The sequence below is a fragment of the Osmerus mordax genome, chromosome 9 (genome assembly GCF_038355195.1).
Source record: "Osmerus mordax isolate fOsmMor3 chromosome 9, fOsmMor3.pri, whole genome shotgun sequence".
NCBI classification, from domain to species: domain Eukaryota; kingdom Metazoa; phylum Chordata; class Actinopteri; order Osmeriformes; family Osmeridae; genus Osmerus; species Osmerus mordax.
The window spans coordinates 8,690,611-8,713,350 of record NC_090058.1 but is presented as its reverse complement, the minus strand read 5'-3'; the positions used below and the strand labels follow the sequence as shown (position 1 = coordinate 8,713,350).

Sequence of the window (22,740 nt, the reverse complement as noted above, 5' to 3'; positions counted from 1 at the left end):
TAAAAGGTCAGGGCGGCATTGAAATTGCCTTTATGCATGCAAAGATGGAAGCATCAATGTGTGCATGCAAGCGAATCTCTGTCCCATGAATCCACTTGCTATGCATTGTTGACCGGCAAGGGTTTGTATGACATGGTAATTGTGTTTTGCTGCATGTTTTGCTTTAACCTTCTTTAAGGCTTTGTTATTCCTTGTTGTTGTATTTTCTTAGTTTGTCCCCTGGGGATATGTAATGAAATAATCAAAAATATTATGGACAAGTTGTTTATTAAATCATGCAGCGTCAAATGTTGTTTCAAAAGGAACTCTGCAGGTCTCTGATGTTTATATGTCCTTGTACTACTTACATGTCTTGCTATTATGTTAGTTACTCATGAGTTTGTACCTAGACAATGTTTTCTGCCAGTGACTAATTAATACGTTAATTTACCTCATGTTGAGACATCTGAGGGGGTCACCATGATTAGAAAATGGTAATAGACCTGAGGAAGAGAGTAGAACTTTCAAGCTGTGTAAATGACCTTTGGTTGGGATAGAACAAAAATCTAACTAATAATAATTTAGAAAAAATGCATTTCCTTTCAGCTGTTGGTGGCATGTCCACCTACATCAAATTGTCCATGTTCTGTTATAAAATGTACAGCTAAATACATTTTACTTAAATATGTCAAATATATATTATTGTCCCATGTTAATTTACAGCATCAGCCTCCTCAGTGTTATGGACAGTAGGTTTTACCTTTAGAACCGTTAAACTAGCTGAACATCAAACCAAAACATGGCCATGTGTCAGATCAAAACCACCTCAACTTCAAACCATCGCAACCCCCACAAGGACAAGTACAGGTCTTTCACCCATCTGTTTAGAAAAGCATATTAGCAATTTGCAAATGCCTAGTGTAAGCCTCTGCATGCCACTAACAGCATCCAACTGGGAAGTTGGGACTACACCAAAGATGCTTCTTTGGTTTTCTGTTCCTCCATTTAAATCTTGATTTAGAAAACTCATCGGGAATTTCGGTCACATTCTACAGTTGAATTCCCTCCAGACAGTTTGAAGGTATATTGCCTCAATCAATAGCCATCATTTAAATGAATCCCATAACCCTTTTCTTAACTCACAGAATTTGGCAGGATCGGGTGAATTATAAAAGCCGTCATTTAAGGCACTCATATTGGCTCATATTTTAGCCTTGCACTCCAAAAGAAGAATGGTATTGTCTAAAATTACCACCCGAGAGTGAACATTTTCATATTTGACTTAATACTGCCAGTGAATTTGACATATTTTAACCTATTTCTTTTACACTAAATAATCACAACAAATGATCTACATACATCAGTGTCTCCTGCCTAATACCCCAATCCTAAAAGACCCGAACAGATGTCTTAAGTATATGTATACTTCATATTTATTTAATATGACTGAGGTCTCTGCCCATAGTTGTCTAACCAACTAATATATTCTTTATAAACATTTCTAATACATGCGCAGGTAAATACACAATGTATCAGACCACAGTGTAAAGTAGTAGATACCAGCTCAGAATACTAATTGAAAATTGATTGGATCCAAATTACTTTTTTTCCCCTGACACCGCCCTGTAACAGTTACTCATTAACTGTGAGCCAGATGAACATTATGTGAGTTGTAGAGAGGGTTGGCCTTGTTGTGCGCATGCATGTGTGTGTTTGCGCAGGTGTGTACAAATAGGGAGAACTCGAAGCTCATTATTGTTTTAGATAAACCGGCAACACTTTACATTAAGGTCCAATGAACTACATATACTACATAGAAATATCTATAGTAACAGCATTGTAGTTTCATGTTTACGTAACCCTAATTTAAAGTTAAAAAACAAAGCAGTTTCTATGTAGCAAAATGTTGTAACTATAGGTAGAGTATTGCATGTGGTCACATGGTATTTCATGTAACATTAATGTAAGTTAATGTCAATGTTGAACCCATTCAGCACTAAAATTGTTTTGTAAGACAGTGCATAGTTTAAATGCCATGTAGGACCCCTCTCAACCCATTAAGAGTTATTATCGACAACCACAGGGGTGTGGGACAGCTCTATTTATAGTGTCAATAATGTATGTTGTGGAGATCTCTCAAAGGGGACTGGACAAGGCCATTAACTATTGACTGCCACATCAGCAACCCACCAAGCAGGGGAGGGGCCAATCATAAAATCATGGCAGGACCCCTGCTATCCACTCACTCAGTGGACAAATGGAAGATAGGTATCTAATGAAAATAAAATGTAAATATGCAATTCTGATCCATATCTATCAGGCCCAACTGTCTATATGTGGGAGTGTGTCTGCAAGGTAATGCACATTTGATTGGGAATCAATTTCCAGGCCAGAGAAATTCATCCCAGACATGTCTAATGCTTACTGGCGCTTCTCTTTAACATTAAGGTCATCACGGAATGTTTATAAACAACATGTTGCTTTTCTAGTGGTTTTTCTATCATGTTAATTTATCTGGAGCGATAGATAAGTGGCATTCATTTCGACACCTTCAACTTTAGAACATTTTCAATTCAATTGGGATGTGCAGAGTTCAAATGTATATTTGAACTCTGCACTCTTAAGCCACATACAAGCTGAACCTAGACCAGCAGACATGAGTGCGTTATGAAAAACTCCTGGAACTGCCATGTCATGTGCTTACCCCAAACTATTGTCTGTATGGTCGTGCAAAATATTTTAAGTTGAATGTATATTTCATTCTAATTTAAGTACAGGACAAAGTACAACCACAAGTCCATATTCGCCTTTGGAAGAAATTGTTTCTAAGCCTTGCTCTCTGCCAGCAGGGCCAAGAAGGATCGAAATTATGAGGCTGCATGAGTGCACTGTTTTAAAATCCCCGCTGAAGTCTGAGCTCAATTTGTCATTAAGTGAAGGCTGCAATAACGGCAGTGATAATGAAGGGAGGGCTGAGACTCTTGGATTTTTGCCAACGTCATGAGTAATGTGGCCCCCCAGTCATGTTCAGAATAATAGGACTCACTGTGAGGCAGCATCATGTAACTAACTTCTAGTCTGCATTAGCACACACACACCTACATACAGGTACAGGAATGCAGATACATATATGTGGGCACACTCCCATTTTCACACGGCTAGACAAACATACACACATACATATGGTAACAATGGCCTCTGTTTCACTGTGGGAGCTTATTAGAAGAGAAGGCTGAACAGAGAATGGTGTCAAGGTCAAATGGAGTCAAACCAAACTCTCTGTGGTCACTAACCTGTGCAACAAAGGAAGTAATGAGGACTTTTGACAATACAATGCAATGTATCATTGTTAGCAGTGCACAACACATTCTTTATCTTGTTAGTGAGAAGCAAAATCTAAAGTAGCTCCATAAAATAAAAAGTGTTTAACTTCTAAAAACAGCAGAAACATTGAAATGCATTTCAAACTGCCAGTCAACGTTTCTCAATCAGATGCAATTTTCATTGGTGAATTGTGCGGATTTCTCTGGGATTTCCTGTCAGATAAGGCAGACCTGTTCTCCTTAAGGATGATTGTCCGTGTGTGTCTTTGATTGACTTGCATGCTAACTGACACCGATTATGAACTCACAGTACTGTGCAGTACATCTGAACGGTAACTCCAGTCCTTTACTCTAGGTCTAAGTGACAGTTTGCAGGAGACCTGTGAAATGTACTCTTCAAATAAAACCTGTTATCACACAAAGGCAATTCATTTAAGTTAAAACAGATCTCAGAACTCTTACAGCTAATGGAAAATGACCAATTTAGACCACAAGAAAATATTTGCTCCCCTCGTCTGTCCTCAAATGACTGCTGATCACAGGCCCCCAGGCAGGAAAATAAAACCTCACAAACAGCCTTTTTGATACCACAGTGATCTGACCAGAAGAGGAGTAAACCTTTTCAGACCCACAGGCCTTTCCTATGTTAAGTCACGGCAATGTATGTTCAATCGATCACTACCTTCTTCATACCCCAACATTTTCCCTCAACCCCCTCTTCCCCTAGCCTGCACCTTCTCTCACCCACCCTCCCCTTGCTTTGGAAAGAGGAAGCCTACCATGTCAACTGTGTTGGATTTCACTCTGCAGTGACCCTGGCTGTAGCAGGGATAAACCTGGCAACCCACTCGAGACAGGCTGTCAGGATGTCGGGTTAAAACTTGCCCGGCTATTTGCTGCCTGACCTGCACAGTTAGAAGTTCATGGACAATTGTCTGTCCTCTGATGCTATTGCCACACTGAGGCATGTCCATACAGTGTAAGATGGAACTGCAGAGCAATTGACAACAATAAGAACAAAACCTTCTTACTCAAGTATTTATGGCGCAAGATTTAGATCAACACACTCAAAACAAGACACAACTATCAGCTCAAATTAAAGGTATACTCCTTCCAATTATAGCCCAAGCTGGGCATTCAGTTTTCATCAGCAGTGAGCTCAAGACATGCTACCACAACATAATTTTTGTTTGTTTGTTTGGTGAAACACAGTTTTGGAGGACATTGGTCAATGGGTTTAATTGCTGTCAACTATTTTTGTATATCACAGTGGAGGGCAAAGGTCAGAAATTGCGTATTATTACTATACAACTGTTGTTGTACGTTACACAACCTTTATTTTCTTCCTCACCATGGAACTATGGACTGTATGTACACAGCACAAAACTAATGTCCAAAATATTTCCGCAATGTCCTGGACATCTCCAAGCCCTCGACAGTCCACAGTATTGAGGACAGTTCAGGGGCACACTGACCTGAAAAAAAGAAAATAATAAAAATAGATAAAACAAAGTAACCTCTTAAGTGAACAAATGTGGACAAATGTAGGCCTACATCTAGTGCAATTGAACATCTCAAGGATAAAATGTGTGACATATATGTTTTGTAAATGTGGAAAGGGGACGTAATTATGAACCATGTCCAATCTGGGATCCAGTTAATATGGATCATAAGTGTGATTTATAAAACAAGGAACGAGTGTGATTTAAGTAATAATGAAGTACAATGTCATAATTTTTTGTTCAACAACAATTCAATTGTATATATACAGTACACGTTTGTGCAAAAACATAGATTCAAAAGACTTTACATTGTAAGCTGATAATTTCAAGGCACATATACTGTATTACCATAACCTTATTTTCTGCTGATTAAAATCTAAAATAATTGGTTCCCATTCTGCTGAATAGGTGTCAGATGTGCTTGTTACAGTATATTCCCCTACAAGTTACACTCATGGTTCAAACTCAACTATCACAAAACACATACTGTAGTTATTAAACTGTATTTCTAGTTTGGAAAGCAAACATGTGACCTGTGTATAATCCAGAAAAAAATACTTTAATCAATAAATTATGTAAATAGCCCAAATCCACAATAAACAGTAAGTGTCATATTTGAACCTTGTCAATTGTTTATCAGACATAAGTTATCACTGGACAAATAAAAAATATTTACTTGTTTAAATGTAATACTTGTATTAGGAATTCAGCTAAAACGTTCATGTATAAATTGCCATTGCAGCATAACTGCATAGCCACAGCTACTTGATGTATTAAAGTTTGCAAAACTCTGCTCTCTTGTGGTGCAATTTATAAGCAGTTTCTCTTTCTTTCCACCTCCACCCATTTTACAGAAAACCCTTTCTAAATTTGTATTCTCATGGCCAAATTGTGCATCATGTCTTATGGCTACTATTCATGTGGGTTATTTCACATGTCTAGTACATCTAATTTGTTTTTACACTTGCTATCTGTGACTTCAAATAGCCTGATATCTGTAGCAATCAAATACAAACCTAACATCTTGAATATGCTAATGATTGAGTTCTGATTGTACAAGTCTGCCCAAACAGAACTTAGTACAGTAGCACAACTTTGAGAAACACCAATAACTTACAAATAACTCAAGATTGTACTAAAGAATATAAAAAAAGCATTGCTGAATCCAATATTATTGTCCAGCCGTTGTATAAATTACATTGTTGACAGAGGTCTTTGAAATATATACTGTACAATGTCCTGTAAGTGTAGGATATTTCTTAATACAAAGGTTTCTCTAGTCTTTTTTCTTTATCCAAAACCATCATGTACGGCAAAAGTCTGCATCCTGAACATTATTCTTGCAGTACACTGTGCTGTTGTTCCCCAGGGGGCAGTCTCTGAAGCCTATGCCCCCATTAGGGGTGTAAATAGGCTGGATGCGAAAATCTCCCTTGAGGAGCTGCTCATTGTTAAGCGAGACAATCTGGAAGCTGGTCTCAGTCATTTCCAAGATGGAGTTATCTTTTTTGGTGCCCGCTTCGCAGTAATCGTCTTTTCTTCTGCCTCGGTTGTATTTCCAGTTGGTGGAGGATGACCTGCCTGTCTTGTGCATGTGCCAGCAGAATATGCTTAGTAGCAGCACAAGGACTACAATCACTGCCCCACCGATGAGACCAGCTAGTAAGAAGGGAGAGCTGGGGTCCTGTTGTGTGGCCTGCTCCGGACCGGACGGTCCTTTGTTATTAGGGTTGAAGGAAGCTGGTGTGGTGATAGCCTCTGTGCACACTGTGTCATCTTTGGGACGGTAGTTATTGAAAGCATCCAGTGGGATGACACAGATGCGATAGGTGGACTTAGGCTCCAGGTTAGCCAGTCGGATGCCCCGGTGCTCCCCACCCACCATCCTCTCCCGAACCGTGTCCCCGTTGAGACTGGGTCCCATCCTTGCCCACGTGACCTTGTAGGCTGTGACGGGGAAGGCCGCCATCCAGCTGACATGGATCGCAGAGCCATTGAGGACAGCGAAGGTGACTTGCAGCGTCTCCCTTCGAGGGTCCAGGGGCTTCTTAGTTCTATGTTCCCTATCTTTGGGTGGGTAGGTGGGCAGTAGGGGTGTTTGTGCCGGGGGGGAGGGTTTTTTGGATGTGTTATCAGGTAATTGAGTAGCTGTGGGGTGTTCCGATGTTGAGGGGGCATTGGAGAGGGTGCTGTGCCCTGCGGAGGTGGGCAGGTGGGTGGGCAACGGTGCCGCTGGCGTGCTGTGGGGGCACTGGATGAGCTCGTCGTTGAGCTCCCTGATCACCATCCCCCGGACCCTCTCTGGCTTTTGGCACATGAAACCGCGCACGTTGAGCGAGGCTGGCAAGGACTTTAACCACACTACCACCCATTTAATGCTGCAGTCACACAGCCAAAGGTTGTTCCGAACAGTGAGCTGTCTCAGGCTGATGAGACCGTCAAAGACCCCCTGTGTCAGCGACTGCAGCTGGTTGCTGGAGATATCCAGCCTCTCCAGCTTTCTTAACCCCGAAAACGCCGCCACAGGGATCTTATTCATCTGATTCTCCTGGAAATTCAGCTTCGCCAGGACCTCGCCCGGGAGCAGTGAGGGCGGGTATGTAAGGGAGTTACGGGCCAAAGAGAGCTCGCGAAGGGTCGTCAAGTCCTGAAAGGTTCCGGGGGCAATGCCCTCATCTGTCAGAAGGTTCCCGTCCAACAGGAGGCGCTCTAGGCGAGTAACATTCCTGAACGCCTCCTCGGCAATAACAGCAATACGGTTCTCGTCCAATCGCAGTTCCTTCAGGTCCTCAGGGAGACCAATGGGCACGCTGCTCAGGTGGTTCTTGGTGAGGAAAAGCATCTTAAGGCTCACAGCCTCCCGGAACGCCCCTTCCTCCACCCCTACGGTCGATATAGAGTTGTCATCCAGGTGTAGCTCTTCCAGCCATAGCAGCTGTGCCAGAGCTGCTCGTGAGATGGTCTGGATGTTGTTTTCCTGGAGGTGGAGCACCCGCACATTCTTGGGCAGGTTAATGGGGAACTCATCCAGCTGGTTGCCATAGAGGTACACATTCTCCACGGAGGCGACGTGGTGAAGCTCCAGAGGAAAGCCAGCATTGTTGATTTGGTTGTTGTGGAGGTAGAGGGTCTTGTAGCCCTCGCCGATCCCCAGAGGCACAGAAGTCAAGCTCCTCTCGTTGCAGTAAACAAAGGTACGGTCGCAGCGACACTCCTCGGGGCAGTTGGAGGCCCGGGAGAATTGAAGGTGGAGGCCTAGCAGTATGGGTATCCATGGCCTGAGAAAAGAGGCCCAGTCTTTATTCCACAATCGCAATTGTATCTCCATTGTGAAAGGCAAGTTGAGAGTCTTTTCAGAAAAGCAATTAACAAAACCACCTCCTTTGATTTAGAGAGGACGCTTTAAAACAAGTAGCAATCCACACAGGAGGGTTCTTTGACTTTCCCCAGTGTGCTTATAGGGTTGCTTCGTTCAATTTGCCTGTAAATGTCCACTGTCGTTGGAGGAGGCTACTGGTAATCCTTCTGTAATTGGCTGTCCCAAGCCTCCCAGCACAAGAGCAATGGTCTCATTAAACAACGTGCCTCCTTCATCGGCGTCCATCCACGCTCGTATAAGGGACAATAGCAACGCTCATCACATTTTTCCTTCTTTTTGCAGTTGTGGGATTGGGGTTGGAGGATATTTAAAATGGCAGATAACTCAGACCAATGCAAGCTAGATCTGGGGTTATCATTGGAAAGACCCTTTCTTCGTCTTGCTGTCTTTCTTTCGCTCTCCCTCTCTCTCTGTCACGTCACTAGCTGCTGGGCCCAGAGAGATTTTGCCTCCCTTGGATTTGACATTTGGATCCAGAGACCTATTCCAATGAAGGAAATACAGAAATCAGTGTGTTTCTTTTTTTAAAGAGGCATGCTTTTTAAAAGTAAATAAAACATCCTTCAATTTGAATTCCTACAATACAAAGTGAGTCATTGTTAATTGTGTAAAACCGACTTTGGTGTAAAATGGGAGACATACAGTACTTGTTTAAAGTCAAAAACTGTGCAGGAATGAATGTTACAAAGTATAATTAGTTGTGTGTAAAAAAAATGAATTAGTGCTACTGTATAAGTAATTTGGTAGGCTTATTCTTAAATTAGTTATCTGTGTTTAGATCTAAGTGAGAGAAAACATTGGAGAATATGGGTACAGTTTATGGTGACACAAGCAGTCCATGTGAGCTATGCAAATTCGAATATGAGCTATAACCCGAATTTCCCTTCAGGGAAAAGATAGATGAAAAGATGTGTGCCAGCTAAAATGTTAAACTATATTCATAGAACACAATGTACAGTACACTTTTTGCTGAAGTTGGCAAGTAATGCTAAATTATAAAACACAATACAGAGAGAAATAGTCAAATAAAAAGATCCATAATCAAATAGACAGGTGAATAAATGAATTAGAAAGTGAGCCATGCATGAGAACAAAGAAATGCATCTAGGTGCAGTGATCTGTGAAGTGAGTGATACTGAGGAGATCACTTGCTCGGTGCTCACAAAGTTGTAGAGGGCATTGAGGTGTTTAATCTGTCAAATGCCATGGTGATGGACAGAGGTACTCCAGCACTCTCACAGGAAGAACAGTCCTCACATGGTAATGATTCTGGGGGCGGGGGGGGGGGGGGGGGGGGCAGAGAGAGATGCACGTCTCTCAAACCAACACTTATGTACACAAACAGACTTAGACGCACATCAACACACATGCAGATACACAAAGAGCAATTGCAGTCCATGTGTACATCAAGCGAGACAGAAAGACGGGAATTGATTGTCTCTCTAAATCATGAACACTTCTTATATGTAATCCAGGACAGAGACAATAAGAGGAGAGATACAAATCTGTAGTGGATGCACACATGACCCCCCGCCCCACCTCATACAAACCACAATACAACCATCCACACATACACAAACCACCACACAAACACTCCTCACAGGCCCAGGATTACCCAAACATCACTCCTATTTAATTCAAAATGTAGTGATTCAGTTGTTTTAGCAAGCGGGGAGGAATAGCAAGTTAGGCTAAACCTGGACATGATGAACACAGGCTGTCAGCAGAGATAAGAGTGGACAAATTCCAGCACTCAGGAAGAAACTAAGATCGATGTGGACTACTTCTAAAGAGAAAGGTGCTGTGTGCACAAGGTCAGGACATTTGAATAAAGTTGACTCATTTAGCCAGTTTTGTCTGTACACTAGTTATACAAAGGTTAAAAAGGATTTTTCACACACTATAAATCCAAATATAATACTATCTACAAGAATAATGCTACTCAATGGTCAAAAGAAGGATGCACGCACACATTTGAAAGGAATCAGACTTATACAGTATAGTTTATTTGCAAGCACTAACAGATTTAAGCTTCCAGTGATGATAAGCTATATGTTGTGAAGATACATGTGATGTTATGATCTGACAGGGATGCCCAGTGAAATGACATCAGTCTTGCTTAGTGTCCTTTGAGAGACATCAACAGTGGCATCGCACAGGACAAAACTATATAACCCTTTCATGGTGGTATCAGGAAGGGACTTTATTCGGTTAACATGACGATCAGCGGTGAAGGGAACGCAACTGGGGATTTGCAAAACATATAAAACAATGTTACTGTTGCCGGTTAGGATGTTGTGATTCTAAGGCAAAGTTGCCGCTCGTTGACATTTGCATGGTGCGAAGGTGCATAGTTTTATAAGGATGCGTACAAAAAATATCCTTTAATGCTGTTTTGATTTCAACCTATTTAATGGATGATTTTAGTGCTGTGGATCTAATCTAAGTGAAGAAACAATGACAACAAAATATATCCACAGCGTAAAGTTCCTGAACGCAAACACCATGAATTGTGTATGTGTATATGAATATATATATATATCTTTTCTGAGTGGGAAACGAGTAATTTCACAAAGCATAACCAAAGCTGAGAGTGATACATTTAAAGCAAAACATTTAAAGCCTACTTCACCTTTTTGTGGGAGGATGAAAGTCTTGAAACCGCATATCCACTAAACATCATAGATCATCTATCCCTGGTTTGGTGCCGCATAAGCGCTTGATTTACGCGCTCAGGCAATACACAAAGTCCATTTCATGACTGGTGATGCTACTTCGTAGTCCACGCATCTCGACCAGATTCTCCTCCGAGATTATTAGGGTTGCGCTCGACATTGTGGCAATGAAAAGTCCGGGCAACAATTCAGCTTCTCCGCAGTACGCTCCACATCCCCTTGCCGGCACCCCAATCCTTGGTCCACTGGGATAGTTCAGGGGCACCCCTGAGTTCCGGGCTAGCTTCACCAGATTAAAGGATTACATTAGGCATAGCAGTTTTGCTTCAACCCTTTCCCTGTGTAGCTCACAAAAAGCAGCTGTATTTCACAAGAAAGCGGGGGGATCTCCAATCCATAATGATGATTTACATCGAATTGTTTGTTGCTAATGCAAGTATAGTCTTTCCCCCTTTGCAAACCCGTGGGAGACGTTGACTGTAATGTATTCGGTTAATAGCGATCTCTTCCCACTGCTATCGCTCTCTCTCCTTTCCTCTCTTGCGCGCCCGCGCCCCACCTCTGCCATACAGGCATTTCTCCCCCACCACACACACACACACACACACACACACACACACACACACACACACACACACACAAACACACACACACACACACACACTTTGAATATTTGTCAGACTTTCCCTCCGGAGAATCAGTTTATGTACTGGAGCTGTCATCACTAAGGCATCGGTTCTACCAAAAGGCTATAATAAACATAGCACATGTAATTAAACTATATTGAAAAGGGATGGCAAGTTAAACTGTTGCAAAACTAGCCAATAAGGCTGTCCTTTTTTTTAAACATTTTTATACGTTGTCAATATTGGCGCATAAGAAGTTCCATTAGACACTTTCTGTGATAGATTCTCATAAAAAATATGTGTATAATTTTTGGATACCATGTCTTACGGCGAAATAATACAATTAATGTATATTGATATTTCCTGGTAAGATTGCAGGCAGTTACAGCAGGACAGGCGACCGGAAAAGTGCAATCAACGAGTGAGTCAGTCTATGTTCCCAGCGCGAATGCTCGAGCACCAGAAAGACAATGCCCCGCTGAGATGAAACACGCTCATTATGATGGCTTGGAAGCCAAGCTTATATACCTTAGTAAGATCGACGTGTCCATCGTTCAGCTGGATAAAGAAGGTTATGTAGTCCTACAATAAACGATAAGAAAATAAACTATGGTTTTGTAGCCTGTAGGCGACTGCTTTAAGTGGCCGTGGAAGTACAACAAGACTGCAATTAATTCCAGTATTCTCTGTGGATAGCCTACCAGGAGAGGTTCTACGACCATTTCAACTGGGGGGAGGGGGGAGCGGTAAACCAGGGCCAGTTGTACTGTTAAAGTACAACTGTACTACCTGTACAATCAGTAAATTCAGTAAATAAATACACTTATCATACAAATTGACTGGGGCAGAGGTGTAGAATCAAACACCCTTTTTAGCCAACCACTCTTTTTTTTTCTTTGATCTCATAGTAAATAAATATACTTCACCTGTATGATGGATCCCGAGGGGATATTGCTGAAGCAAATGCATCACCCATAGCAACAAGGGGCATGGCCTTGTCTTCTGATAAAATACAAATTAATATACCCATCACTTATGTTTTCATCTGCATTACATTTACATTTAGTCATTTAGCAGACGCTCTTATCCAGAGCGACTTACAGTAAGTAAAGGGACATTTCCCCCGAGGCAAGTAGGGTGAAGTGCCTTGCCCAAGGACACAACGTAATTTTGCACTGCCGGGAATCGAACCAACAACAGCCCGACTCCTGAGCATTAGCTCAGAACAATTCACAGCAACAGTTTCCCGTCCAACCTTGACTACCTTAACAGCTCAATTAGCATCCCCTAAAAACCTACACAGAAAACGTTTCTCTCAACATTAACCATATCTTTTTAATTTCTTTCAGATTATTAATGGAAAATGATTCAAGTGACCCCAATCTGATGGCTGGATAGATTAGTTGGGTCTGACTGTTGCTTACACAGGGAGGACACGTTTGTTCAAACAAGCCTTTGCTGCTTTGTGCTTCAGAGGCATAAGACTGAGGGATACCGTAGTGGTTTGAATATGATGTAGTCCCATGCACTCTCTTTCTCTTATCACCACAGTTAATGCCACTATCCATGACTGTTTGGACCCAAGTTCCCTTGCCAAAGACCACATCTGCTGCCCTGTGACTATCCCCATCTCCCAAATTAAATTTCAGACAAATCTGGTTGACTGTGGCTTATTAATAGGATGATGGGCCATATCAAGAGCATGGCAACAATACGGCTCTTTATTCATCAAAGCTGGCTTGGACACACTTGTTTCGGGGGTGTGTGTGTGTGTTGATATAATCTGTGTTGTGAGATTATATGCATCCAGAAGCATGATAAACCCAGGCAGCTGCTTGGCAAAGTGAGATGACTCTGCTTGACAGAGCCTGCATCATCTGAAACTGTGGTATGGCAACATTGAAATAGATAGGTCCTGCACTCAAACAACAAGCCTAATAATTGTGTGTGTATATTGTCAGATACCACAAGCAAAGTATGAGTATTGGTATATGGATAATGCTCTATGGGGTATGACGTATTATGAAAAGAAAGACAGTGGTATGTCGACATGTCTGCTTTTGCCTAAAAGTGTCTCGGCCTGTGTAGTCAGGTGGTGCAAGTTCAACACACCATATCAAGGTGGCAGTAGTGTACAGGATTGTACCATTCAGACTGGATTGGGATAACCATGGCATGTCCCGTATGAAACACACAGCATCAGAGGCTCAGCCCCTGTGATTGTAAAGTAAACCTCTGTACTCTGTAAAACATACAATTGGTGTACACACACACACATAAACACAGACATACTCATACACACAGACGCACAAACACACACTAATGCCCTGAACGGTGTTTAGTGAAATATGATTGTGTTTTGCCTGAGGCAAAGTTAATAGGCTAGTACCGAAAAGCATTTCAGTTTAGATGAACATATTGTTAGTTCAGAATATCTCGTATAGAACAAATGTGGGTCTGACCTTTTGTCGTGAATGGACAAATGTACGTTCTCCCTCTCATGGTTATCCCTGTCACCATCCCAGCCAGCCGAGGATGACACTCACTAACAGGATTAAGGACGTGCGCCTCAGTGTCGGACTGGTGTCACGGTTTGTCTACATGTTAGACGCTGCCTCTCCACACCTTTTTTCTAGATGAACAGACAGGCGTGTTAGAAGGCAGCCTCATCAACAAATGACAGACCGACTTTTGCAGACCCCCCGGGGAGCAGAGAGAAAGGGTGGCAGCATTCAATCAGTCGGCTTCTTCATTTTTTTCTTATTTCTATAGGAAACCTTATTGAAGCTGAAAATTCAAGTCGATCCATCGTTGTGTGTCACGTTGATTTTGTTCTGTGATTCAGTCCTGCATTTGTGATTCAGACCTATATTCGTGTCTGGTGCGTCACATTGTGAACTGTACACTGGGAGCAAAACATGGCCCCCTGACGACCATGCGGAACAAAGGGAATTGTAGGGTTAAATGACAGAGCTGTTCTACTGGCTTGGAAAGCTGTCTGTGTCTTTCTCTCTAGTTCTACCCACTGTTGTTGTTCTTCAAGGTAGAGGCATTCAGAGAGATGTGAAGTGAAATGGGAGGGTGAACCATGAGTGTCGTTGCTTCAGCAGTGTCACTTTGTCTCTCACGCCCTCTCTTCCTTTTCTTCTCCAATTTTGAACAATGGACTACTATGTTATTTTATTCTATACTGGGCTTTGCATTGCACCCCCATGTGCCCAGCTTTTTTCCTCTCTTGCTATCTCTTGTGTTCCCCCCCCCCCCCCCCCCCCTTCTCCTCTTGCTGTGACAAACTTCCTCAGCGACAAACGTTCTCTTACTCTGCACCTCTAACTCTCTACCCATATCCTTGACTCATATCAATTCAAATGATTCCCCTGTATTAATCTGTGCTCCCTTTAAAACTATCTCAGCTTTCCCCTTTTCTCTCTGCCATTTCTTATCTTGACCACTCACTATCATATTAGTTCTAATATAAGTTCTCCTATCATATTACGTTGAAAAGAATCCTTTGTAGTCTAGTCAGCACTGTCCTAGCTCAATTCTCCTTTTGCTGATTGTCACATTTACAAAGCTTATCATTTTGACATTTATCAGCAGATGTCAAAATGATAAGGTGTTCCACTCTGTGCTTCTTGTACAGGAACTTACTGTTGCATTACGTGGATTTTGATTGAGTGATTTATCGGCATGTCATAGAGTACACAGTACTTGCGGATGGTTGAAACAACTTTTTGTTATAGAGGGAGAAGCAGCAACATCCCTTTAAGGGTCAACCCATTTTACCAATACCTGCAGGCTGTGCTAAGGGCACAAATGTTCTGTCACAGCATACAAGATTCCCTCACCCCAATCTAACTGTCATTTGACCCCTCTTGAAATGTTAATAAGCAACATCAGTGGTAGATATTCTTTGAAAGTAGGGTATCATGATATATAGCCATTAGATGAAAAGTGTGCCGTGCTTTTTGAAGGCTGGGTTAATAAATGTCTACGGCGGCGGGACATGACAAAAAGGTTGATTCGTATACAAACACAATGCAATTTTGGATCTATCGCACTCTTCTTTCTTCATTCCCTCTCTTTCTTTCTTTTTCTCTCTTTCTCTCTTTCCCTCCCTCCCTCTCCTTCTCCCTCTGTCTCCCAACCACTACTCCCACCCCTCTCTGTGTCTCTTTCTTTGTTTCTCCCCGTCTCGGTTGTTCCTTCTCTCTCTCCATACACCTCCCCATCTTCTCTGTATTCCTCCCCATGCTCTGGGGCCAGGTACGAGAAGAGCAAGGGGCCATTCTGCAGAGGAATGGCCAGATGGCCAGAGATATGGCCCTGGAGATGAGGGAGACTACCCACTCCAAAAAAAGAGAGAGAGAGAAACAGAAAGAGAAACAGAGAGAGAGGGTCAGAGACGAGGTCTGAGAGGGAGAATGAGAAAGAAGGAGAAGGGGAGAAAGACATGGAAAGACAGAGGTTTCCGTCTACTGGGGCGATCTTTGCTTGATCTCAGCCTGTTGCCCATACAAGACATGTGCGCAGGAGAGGGTGGTGGAGCAGAGAGGGCAAAGCGACATACAGCGCCGGCAAATGTGAGTTAGAAAACCGGAGAGACAGACAGCATCTACTGAGAAGGTGCTGTAGACACTGAATACAAATTGGGTTGGAGCAGGTAGCTCACCCACACAATCAAGTTTGTGATAGAAGACAGAGAAGAAATATACTACAAAGAAGGAAAAATAAAACGGTATGGGAAGACAAAAGGTTTTGAAATATAAATGGACTGAAAGATAAGAATAGACCGTTTGTAAAAAGAAGGGAAGGGAGAACAGAGGAGTGAAAGGAGCGCCCCCCAACAGAGTCAGACAGCGGTTATCTGGCCAGTTGTGAGCCTCAAGGGCAGCAGAGGTTCCCAAGCCTACTTGGTATCTGATCCTTTTCCTCAGAGTGCCCATACCTCCATTTGAAGGGGAAAAAAGCAGAGATGATGGCTGAGAGAAATGTGACAGGGCAAGACAGAAAAGTGGAGAAAAGGTGTAAAGGAGAAATACCTGAGTGAATGGAACAGAAAGAGACAGAAAAGGAGAGAAAGATAGAGACTAAGAGAGAGAAAAAGAGAGAGATACTGTAAGCCAGTCAGAGACTTAGAAAGTACCATGTACAGAAATATCCTTAAAATACAGTATACAGTACTGCCACTACAGAACTAGTTATGAAAAATACCTTTCACAATATGTCTCCTCTCCTGTGCATTTCCAAAATGTCATCGGACCATCGGACCGTGAGTGCACTGGAAATGGAGTGGCCCGCTTGAAAACGTCAGAATTGTTAAAAGCCTTTGGCAATTTCCACCGGTCCACTAAGTCTACTTTATGACCAGTTGGGTACATTATGCATTATGTGCTCCGGCTTCATGTCACTGTGAGTCATCCTGATGTTTATCAGAACCTCCAGCCAGTACAGCATGTCCACCCTCAGGTTCTTCTTTTCCAAATCATCTCTCAGTCTTTACTGTTTCCCCGATAGAAACAGGAAAATGTTCTATGTTGATACGCTTGGCAGCACATGTTTACCACGTGTAGGACCTCACACCTTTTTGTCTTTCAGCAAGGAGCTAATTGAAATTGGAAAACAAAATGTCACAACCAATGTGTGGCGTTGTGTGGGGTGATGGTGGTAGGGGTGGGTGACTCGCTGAAAGAACTTTCTCTGGTTCTGTAGGCGATAGCAATGCTGCATAAGATCACGCTCTGCTCGGTTTCTCCCATCTGGACGTTTGGGAAAACAGTCAGTGTTCTGACCTACCCGACCCCCACTCCCCCCCCCCTGTGACCACCAGCAATCTGGGAGAGAGGGAGAGAGGGAGAGAGAGAGAAAGAGAAAGAGAAAGAGAGAGAGAGACTAATGAGCAACGTTCTCCTCATCTAACACCATTGCTTGGACTGCCCATTGCTAACAGGTACAGGAAATACTCATAAGCCCTCATTCTCATCAAATTATAAGATAGGATGCTAGAGTGAAGGTGCGCTATTTACTACACCTGCAAGTTGGGCCTTAAACACTTCATAGAATCATTTTATTATAAAATTACCATCAAAGCCAAGTGAATTTCACTGTCACAAAGAGACCGGGCTACATTGATCTTCGGCACGCTACACAACACCTTCCTCTCTGCTGGCTCATCATCAGTGGCCGCATCTTTCTCCCTCACACCTCTGTGGAGACTGGAGAGCCGTGTGGTACCTTACAGTAAGTAGACCCGTGACGGATGGTAATGTAAGCTAAAGCTATATTAATGAGTGGGGGTGTCACATTCTGCTCCAATTCTTTAGCAGCGGGTCGGCCCCACGGAGAGATAATTCTTCCCCGGGTGGCGTGGGGGGCCGTGGGGGGCCGTGCTCTGGCGGCTGGCACCCACCCACTCGCAGATTAATGGACGAGCACCGGCCCAAATGAATCACATATGGTGCGTATCATTCTGCTCTGATGGGGCTGGGAAGGAGGTCTGTTTTGCTATCACATACTAGATGACTGTGTCTCTCTCAGTCTGATTCTGGAGAGAGAGAGAGAGAGAGAGAGAGAGAGAGAGAGAGAGAGAGGGAGAGACAGAGAGACAGAGAGACAGAGAGAGAAAGAAAGAGAGGAGAGAGAGAGGTAGAGAGATACTGCGTGTCAGAATGACCAAATGACTGTAGTATGTGTTTGAGTAGCTTGCGTGCATGAGTGTGTGTGTGTGTGCATGCAAATGCCTGCCTGTGTGTATTTGCCCTGAAGTATGCCTCAGTGTTCGTGTCCATTGTTTGAACCCCGCCAAGTGAGATTTTAAGCGTTGTATAATTCATGCCTTTCGGCCTCTACCTGTGCCTTTGGGGTTCATCACATGACATGCTAGATTAATTGCGTCGCCGGCGGGAAGCTGAGGAGCCAGCACCTGTCCCGTCACAGCCATACATCAGCATTAGGAAATCAGGCCTCTGTGATCATTATTTATCAAGCCTGCTAAATGCCCCTAAGGCCCCTTAACACTGCATGGGCCAGGAAAGAGAGGAAGAGCGAGGAGTGGAGAGGGAAAGGGAGAGAAAGAGAGAATGAGACGATGAGAGGGAGGTAAAGAGGGAGGTGGAGGAAGGGTAAGAGGGATAGTGGGTGGGTGAGTGAGGAAGAGGGAGAAATAGAAAGGGGGTATGACTGAGAAGTAAAGAGGGAGAGAGAGACAGAAAGGGAGGGTGAGAGTGAAAGACAGGGATAGAAAGGACCATTTAAATGTGTATTTAACAGACTTGGCCTTGGGCCCGTTGGGGTTTCTGGAGAGAAAAGAGCTGATTCTGCTCAGGGTTGTAGTAACCACAGTGATAGCTTCAAATTACTCCATGCCCAACTGTGGGGGGGAAAAGAAATACCAGATCCAATATTACTTGGCCCAACTCGCCAGGCTATAGGATTGTATTAACTTTGCTTCAATGGATTTGAAAATGTAAAATGCTTTTATTGGAATGTATCATAAAACTGATATTATTATTTGACCGTACTTCTCTGAAGCAATTGACCAGCAGAGAAACTTTAAGGATCATGCTGTTACAATGGAATTACTTATCTAGAGTAACTTAAATTAATCATCCTTTTAACCTGGAACGACAACTTGTCAAACACGGACAGACCAAGGCCAACACACAGGCACACATGCATCAAGACAACCAGGACCTCTCAGGTTTTCATAGTGAAATGGATCTATAAATCTACACATGCAGGTCCTTTCATTCCATGCGTTATAATCAGATACGGGCAGGGATGTGTGGAAAACAACTTCAGTCTCCACTAACGGTGTTGCTTCAGTCTAGGTTCTAGAGTTTATAGGCATTTATCAGTCAGCTGAGTGGAGATAAGAGTAACACCAGACAAGAAATAGGACTCAAGAATAATGAATAGATTAGAATAGAAAGACACGGAAACGTTCTGCTGCAAAGTCTGTCTGAGGTGCAAAGGTCAGACAAAAACAAAGAAAACGAAAAAGGAAATAGAGGATAATAGAACTATAACTGCAGGCAATTCTACAAAATAATTCAAACTGAATCACCAACAAGACAGTTATCATGTATCAGTCCGACTCAACCTATCAGAAGGTCTTCTCCATCCATGGTGCCCCCACACCTCTAGCCCTAATCACCAGGTTCTGACCTGTTATTTACCATGCTTAGGACATGATGTCCTTCACAACTGTCTTTCCATGATCATAGTGACTTGATACAGAGAAATACAAGGCATACAACTAGGAAAATAACAACAAATTATCTCGGATTCTAATGAAGTTGGGTTTGTACAAATTCTTGAGATAACATAGACAAATGGTAAATCCCTCCATTTATTCCACAGAACAAAATTAAAAGAACAAGTCATGTTCAGAAACAAAAGCCGCATACAAAGCTGCTTAGAGGGCACTGACCAACGGTCCGACAGTAGACGCGCTTCATTTGGGGTACACGGTGACTCCCACATTCTCAGCCGACACACTTGCATTCCTGTGACTGGGGTTCAAAAAAACCCCACAGGAGGTTGTGTTCTGGCTCCCACCCAGCCGGTGTGATAGGATCCCTAACAAGAAGGAGTTGTTGTGATGAATGGGCCCTTTCTTGTAATCTTCTGCATGCCGAGCTGGGGGGAAACATGCAGTTCGGGCTGCTTGACAGTCAAGCCTCCCAAAGCTTATAGCCTGTCAACCTTGGCCCTAACCTGTCTTTCCAACATACAGCACATATCCACACCGCTGCCCCCTCCGCTGCCCCCCCTTTCCTCATCCCAAACACACCAAGGTTGTTTTGGTCAGCCTGCCATGTGTTGGAGAACCTGCACATGTATCCTAACTGACCCAAGGACTGTTGTCTGTAGGAAGGTCGGGGCAAGGGAGGGGTGGAGGAGGCCAGGGAAAAGGGGGATCTGGTGGGGGATGAGAAGGAGGGATATAAACACTCGTCCCTGTTAGCTATGGTTGGAAGTAATCTACCCTCCCACCACCACCACCAAGTATACGATGGACGTCTTTCAACAGCCTACACTAATAAACTGTTTTTGCATGACATCCCAAATTTATAAAATAGTCACTCTGGCACTCTTTCCCCATCTCACTCCCTCTCCCATCCATTCGACTTTCTCTCCAATAAACTGAACACTCCATCCACTTGAGAGAGCTCTCCACCTCACCCCAACCCCAGTTAGTCATTCATACATAAATATAAGATAAAATAATCTTTCAAAATGCCCTTGACGAGTTGGTCATGCAAGTAAAACCTTTTCCTTGCCGTGTTTCATACACTCCCATGTACATGTATCAGTCTGTGTATGGCACAATGGAAACTTCCTCCAACCAAGTGTCAGTATTTTTGACACACAGACAGCACAGTATTCCAAACACCTCCTTCACAATTCCCCCAAACCTCCGCTGCTGCCTGTTCCCATGACAGACAGAGAAACACTGCATGTTTGGTGTCTTGCCATTGCAACTACAATAGAGTCCCGCTGATATGTTAATGATCTACAGTAATCCAGATGTACAAAATCATGTTTTCTTTTGTCAAGAACACAATTAGAGTTGTGCCACTTTTGATTAACTTGAAATATGCCGGCGACATTTGGTATGTAGCAGTAATTTGAGTTAGTTAATGATTGCTTTCATGTGTCCAAGGTAAAACATGACACGAATAAGCACTCTGTGCTTCTAGTTTAAACAGCAAAGCTTTACAAAATCAGTTTAGTGAGGTACAGTAGCCTATAGTGCATAGACTCATAAACAAACTTTTGTCAGTGGTAGAATTTTTTATTTTTTTTATCCACATTCCTTAAGACTGTTTCGGGGGAGAATTCTGTCTTGTGCCCTTGAGGCTCTCCAATCTTGTTTGCTTATTTTAAAACAGCCGCTGATCTTACGCGGCACGGCCCACTCCAAACACAACAATGATATGAAAACATGCTTGTGCTTAGGCCCACCAATACATGTACACACCAAATGCATGCTCAAACACCACCCAACCTTACCCCATCACTCTTGCATAGACACAGACACGCACACATACCCCACCCTACTCTTACCCATCACACATATGTACACCACCCTATACCATCTGACCCCACACTGCACTATTCTGGAGCTAGTATCCTTCCCTTTGCCCACAGTTAGGGAATAGGATAGATGATCATGCTGTTTACAGAGTCAGGCGAGTGGTCGGGTGGATTCCTAATGACCGCACATTCTAGCTCTCGCTCGCAGAGACTTCCCAGCAGTTCAAGGCCCATTGCCAAAGCCCGGGCCTCATCAGTATGCTGTGCGGCGGTGCAGACAAAACGCTTTCATCACCATGCAGAAGACGAGAAGATGGTACTTTTGAAAATGTCTGTTTTCCCTGAGAAGGGGAACGAGAGTGTGATCTCTGGAAGATGATGAGAGTCAACACTTTCCCTGTTTGTCGGTTGATATGTTGGTTCGCTTGTCTTTCTTTCTTTCTCCCTCTCTCCTTCTCTCTGTCTGTCACTCTTTCTCTCTCGTTCTAAATCGTATTTCTCATTAAGGATATGAACATTATTTTAGCACTACGTATCGCAAAGACAAATCAAGTTAAATTATGCCCTACTATCAAATCAGATACAAACACAACAATAAGTTATGTTTGACACAAATATTTCAGAGGGAAACCAAAAAACTGTTAAGCTTTTGGGCCAATATAGGAGAAATGTAAAAGTTCTTCCCTGACCTCTCTAAAATGAGACGATTGAGCACACTCCAAGTGAAGTGAAGTGCCGACATATTATGAAGCACAAACAGCATGAATACTACATCATAAGACATGACACATTATACAATTTTTTTTTTAATAAAATACTACTACTATCAAACAATTCAGCACATAACATATTTTTGTCTTGATTAAATATATCTTAGGCATTACCCATATGCTGCCAAAATCACTGAACATTTAATATGTATAAAATTAAATTGGATCTTAATTTGTTAAGCCTAACCTTCCCTTATAATGTACAAAACCGTAAATAAGTAGAGATACTGTTTCTATATAACTACATTATTGTCTGCAGAGTTGCCATAAATTGTAACAATACGTGTTACCAGTGATTTCTGAAAGTTGTTTGCATGTCACGCTAGCAATCATTATTCAGTGAAGAGGTGTTGTGTTGCTGTAGGCACAGTCAGAAAACATAGAATATTTTGTGCAATACACACGTCAGTCTTCCTCAATCAGTTCAAATGTAACTGTCAAAACC

General features: G+C 42.8%; 1 protein-coding gene across 1 annotated transcript; it reads right to left on the bottom strand.

Annotated features, from left to right (window-relative positions):
• Positions 1–5,121: 5,121 nt before the first annotated feature.
• si:dkey-87k14.1 (leucine-rich repeat transmembrane protein FLRT2) lies at positions 5,122–8,132 on the bottom strand. Its single transcript, XM_067243597.1, has one exon. It carries the CDS (start codon positions 8,130–8,132, stop codon positions 6,108–6,110), a length of 2,025 nt encoding a protein of 674 aa, XP_067099698.1. The 3' UTR covers positions 5,122–6,107.
• Positions 8,133–22,740: the final 14,608 nt, after the last annotated feature.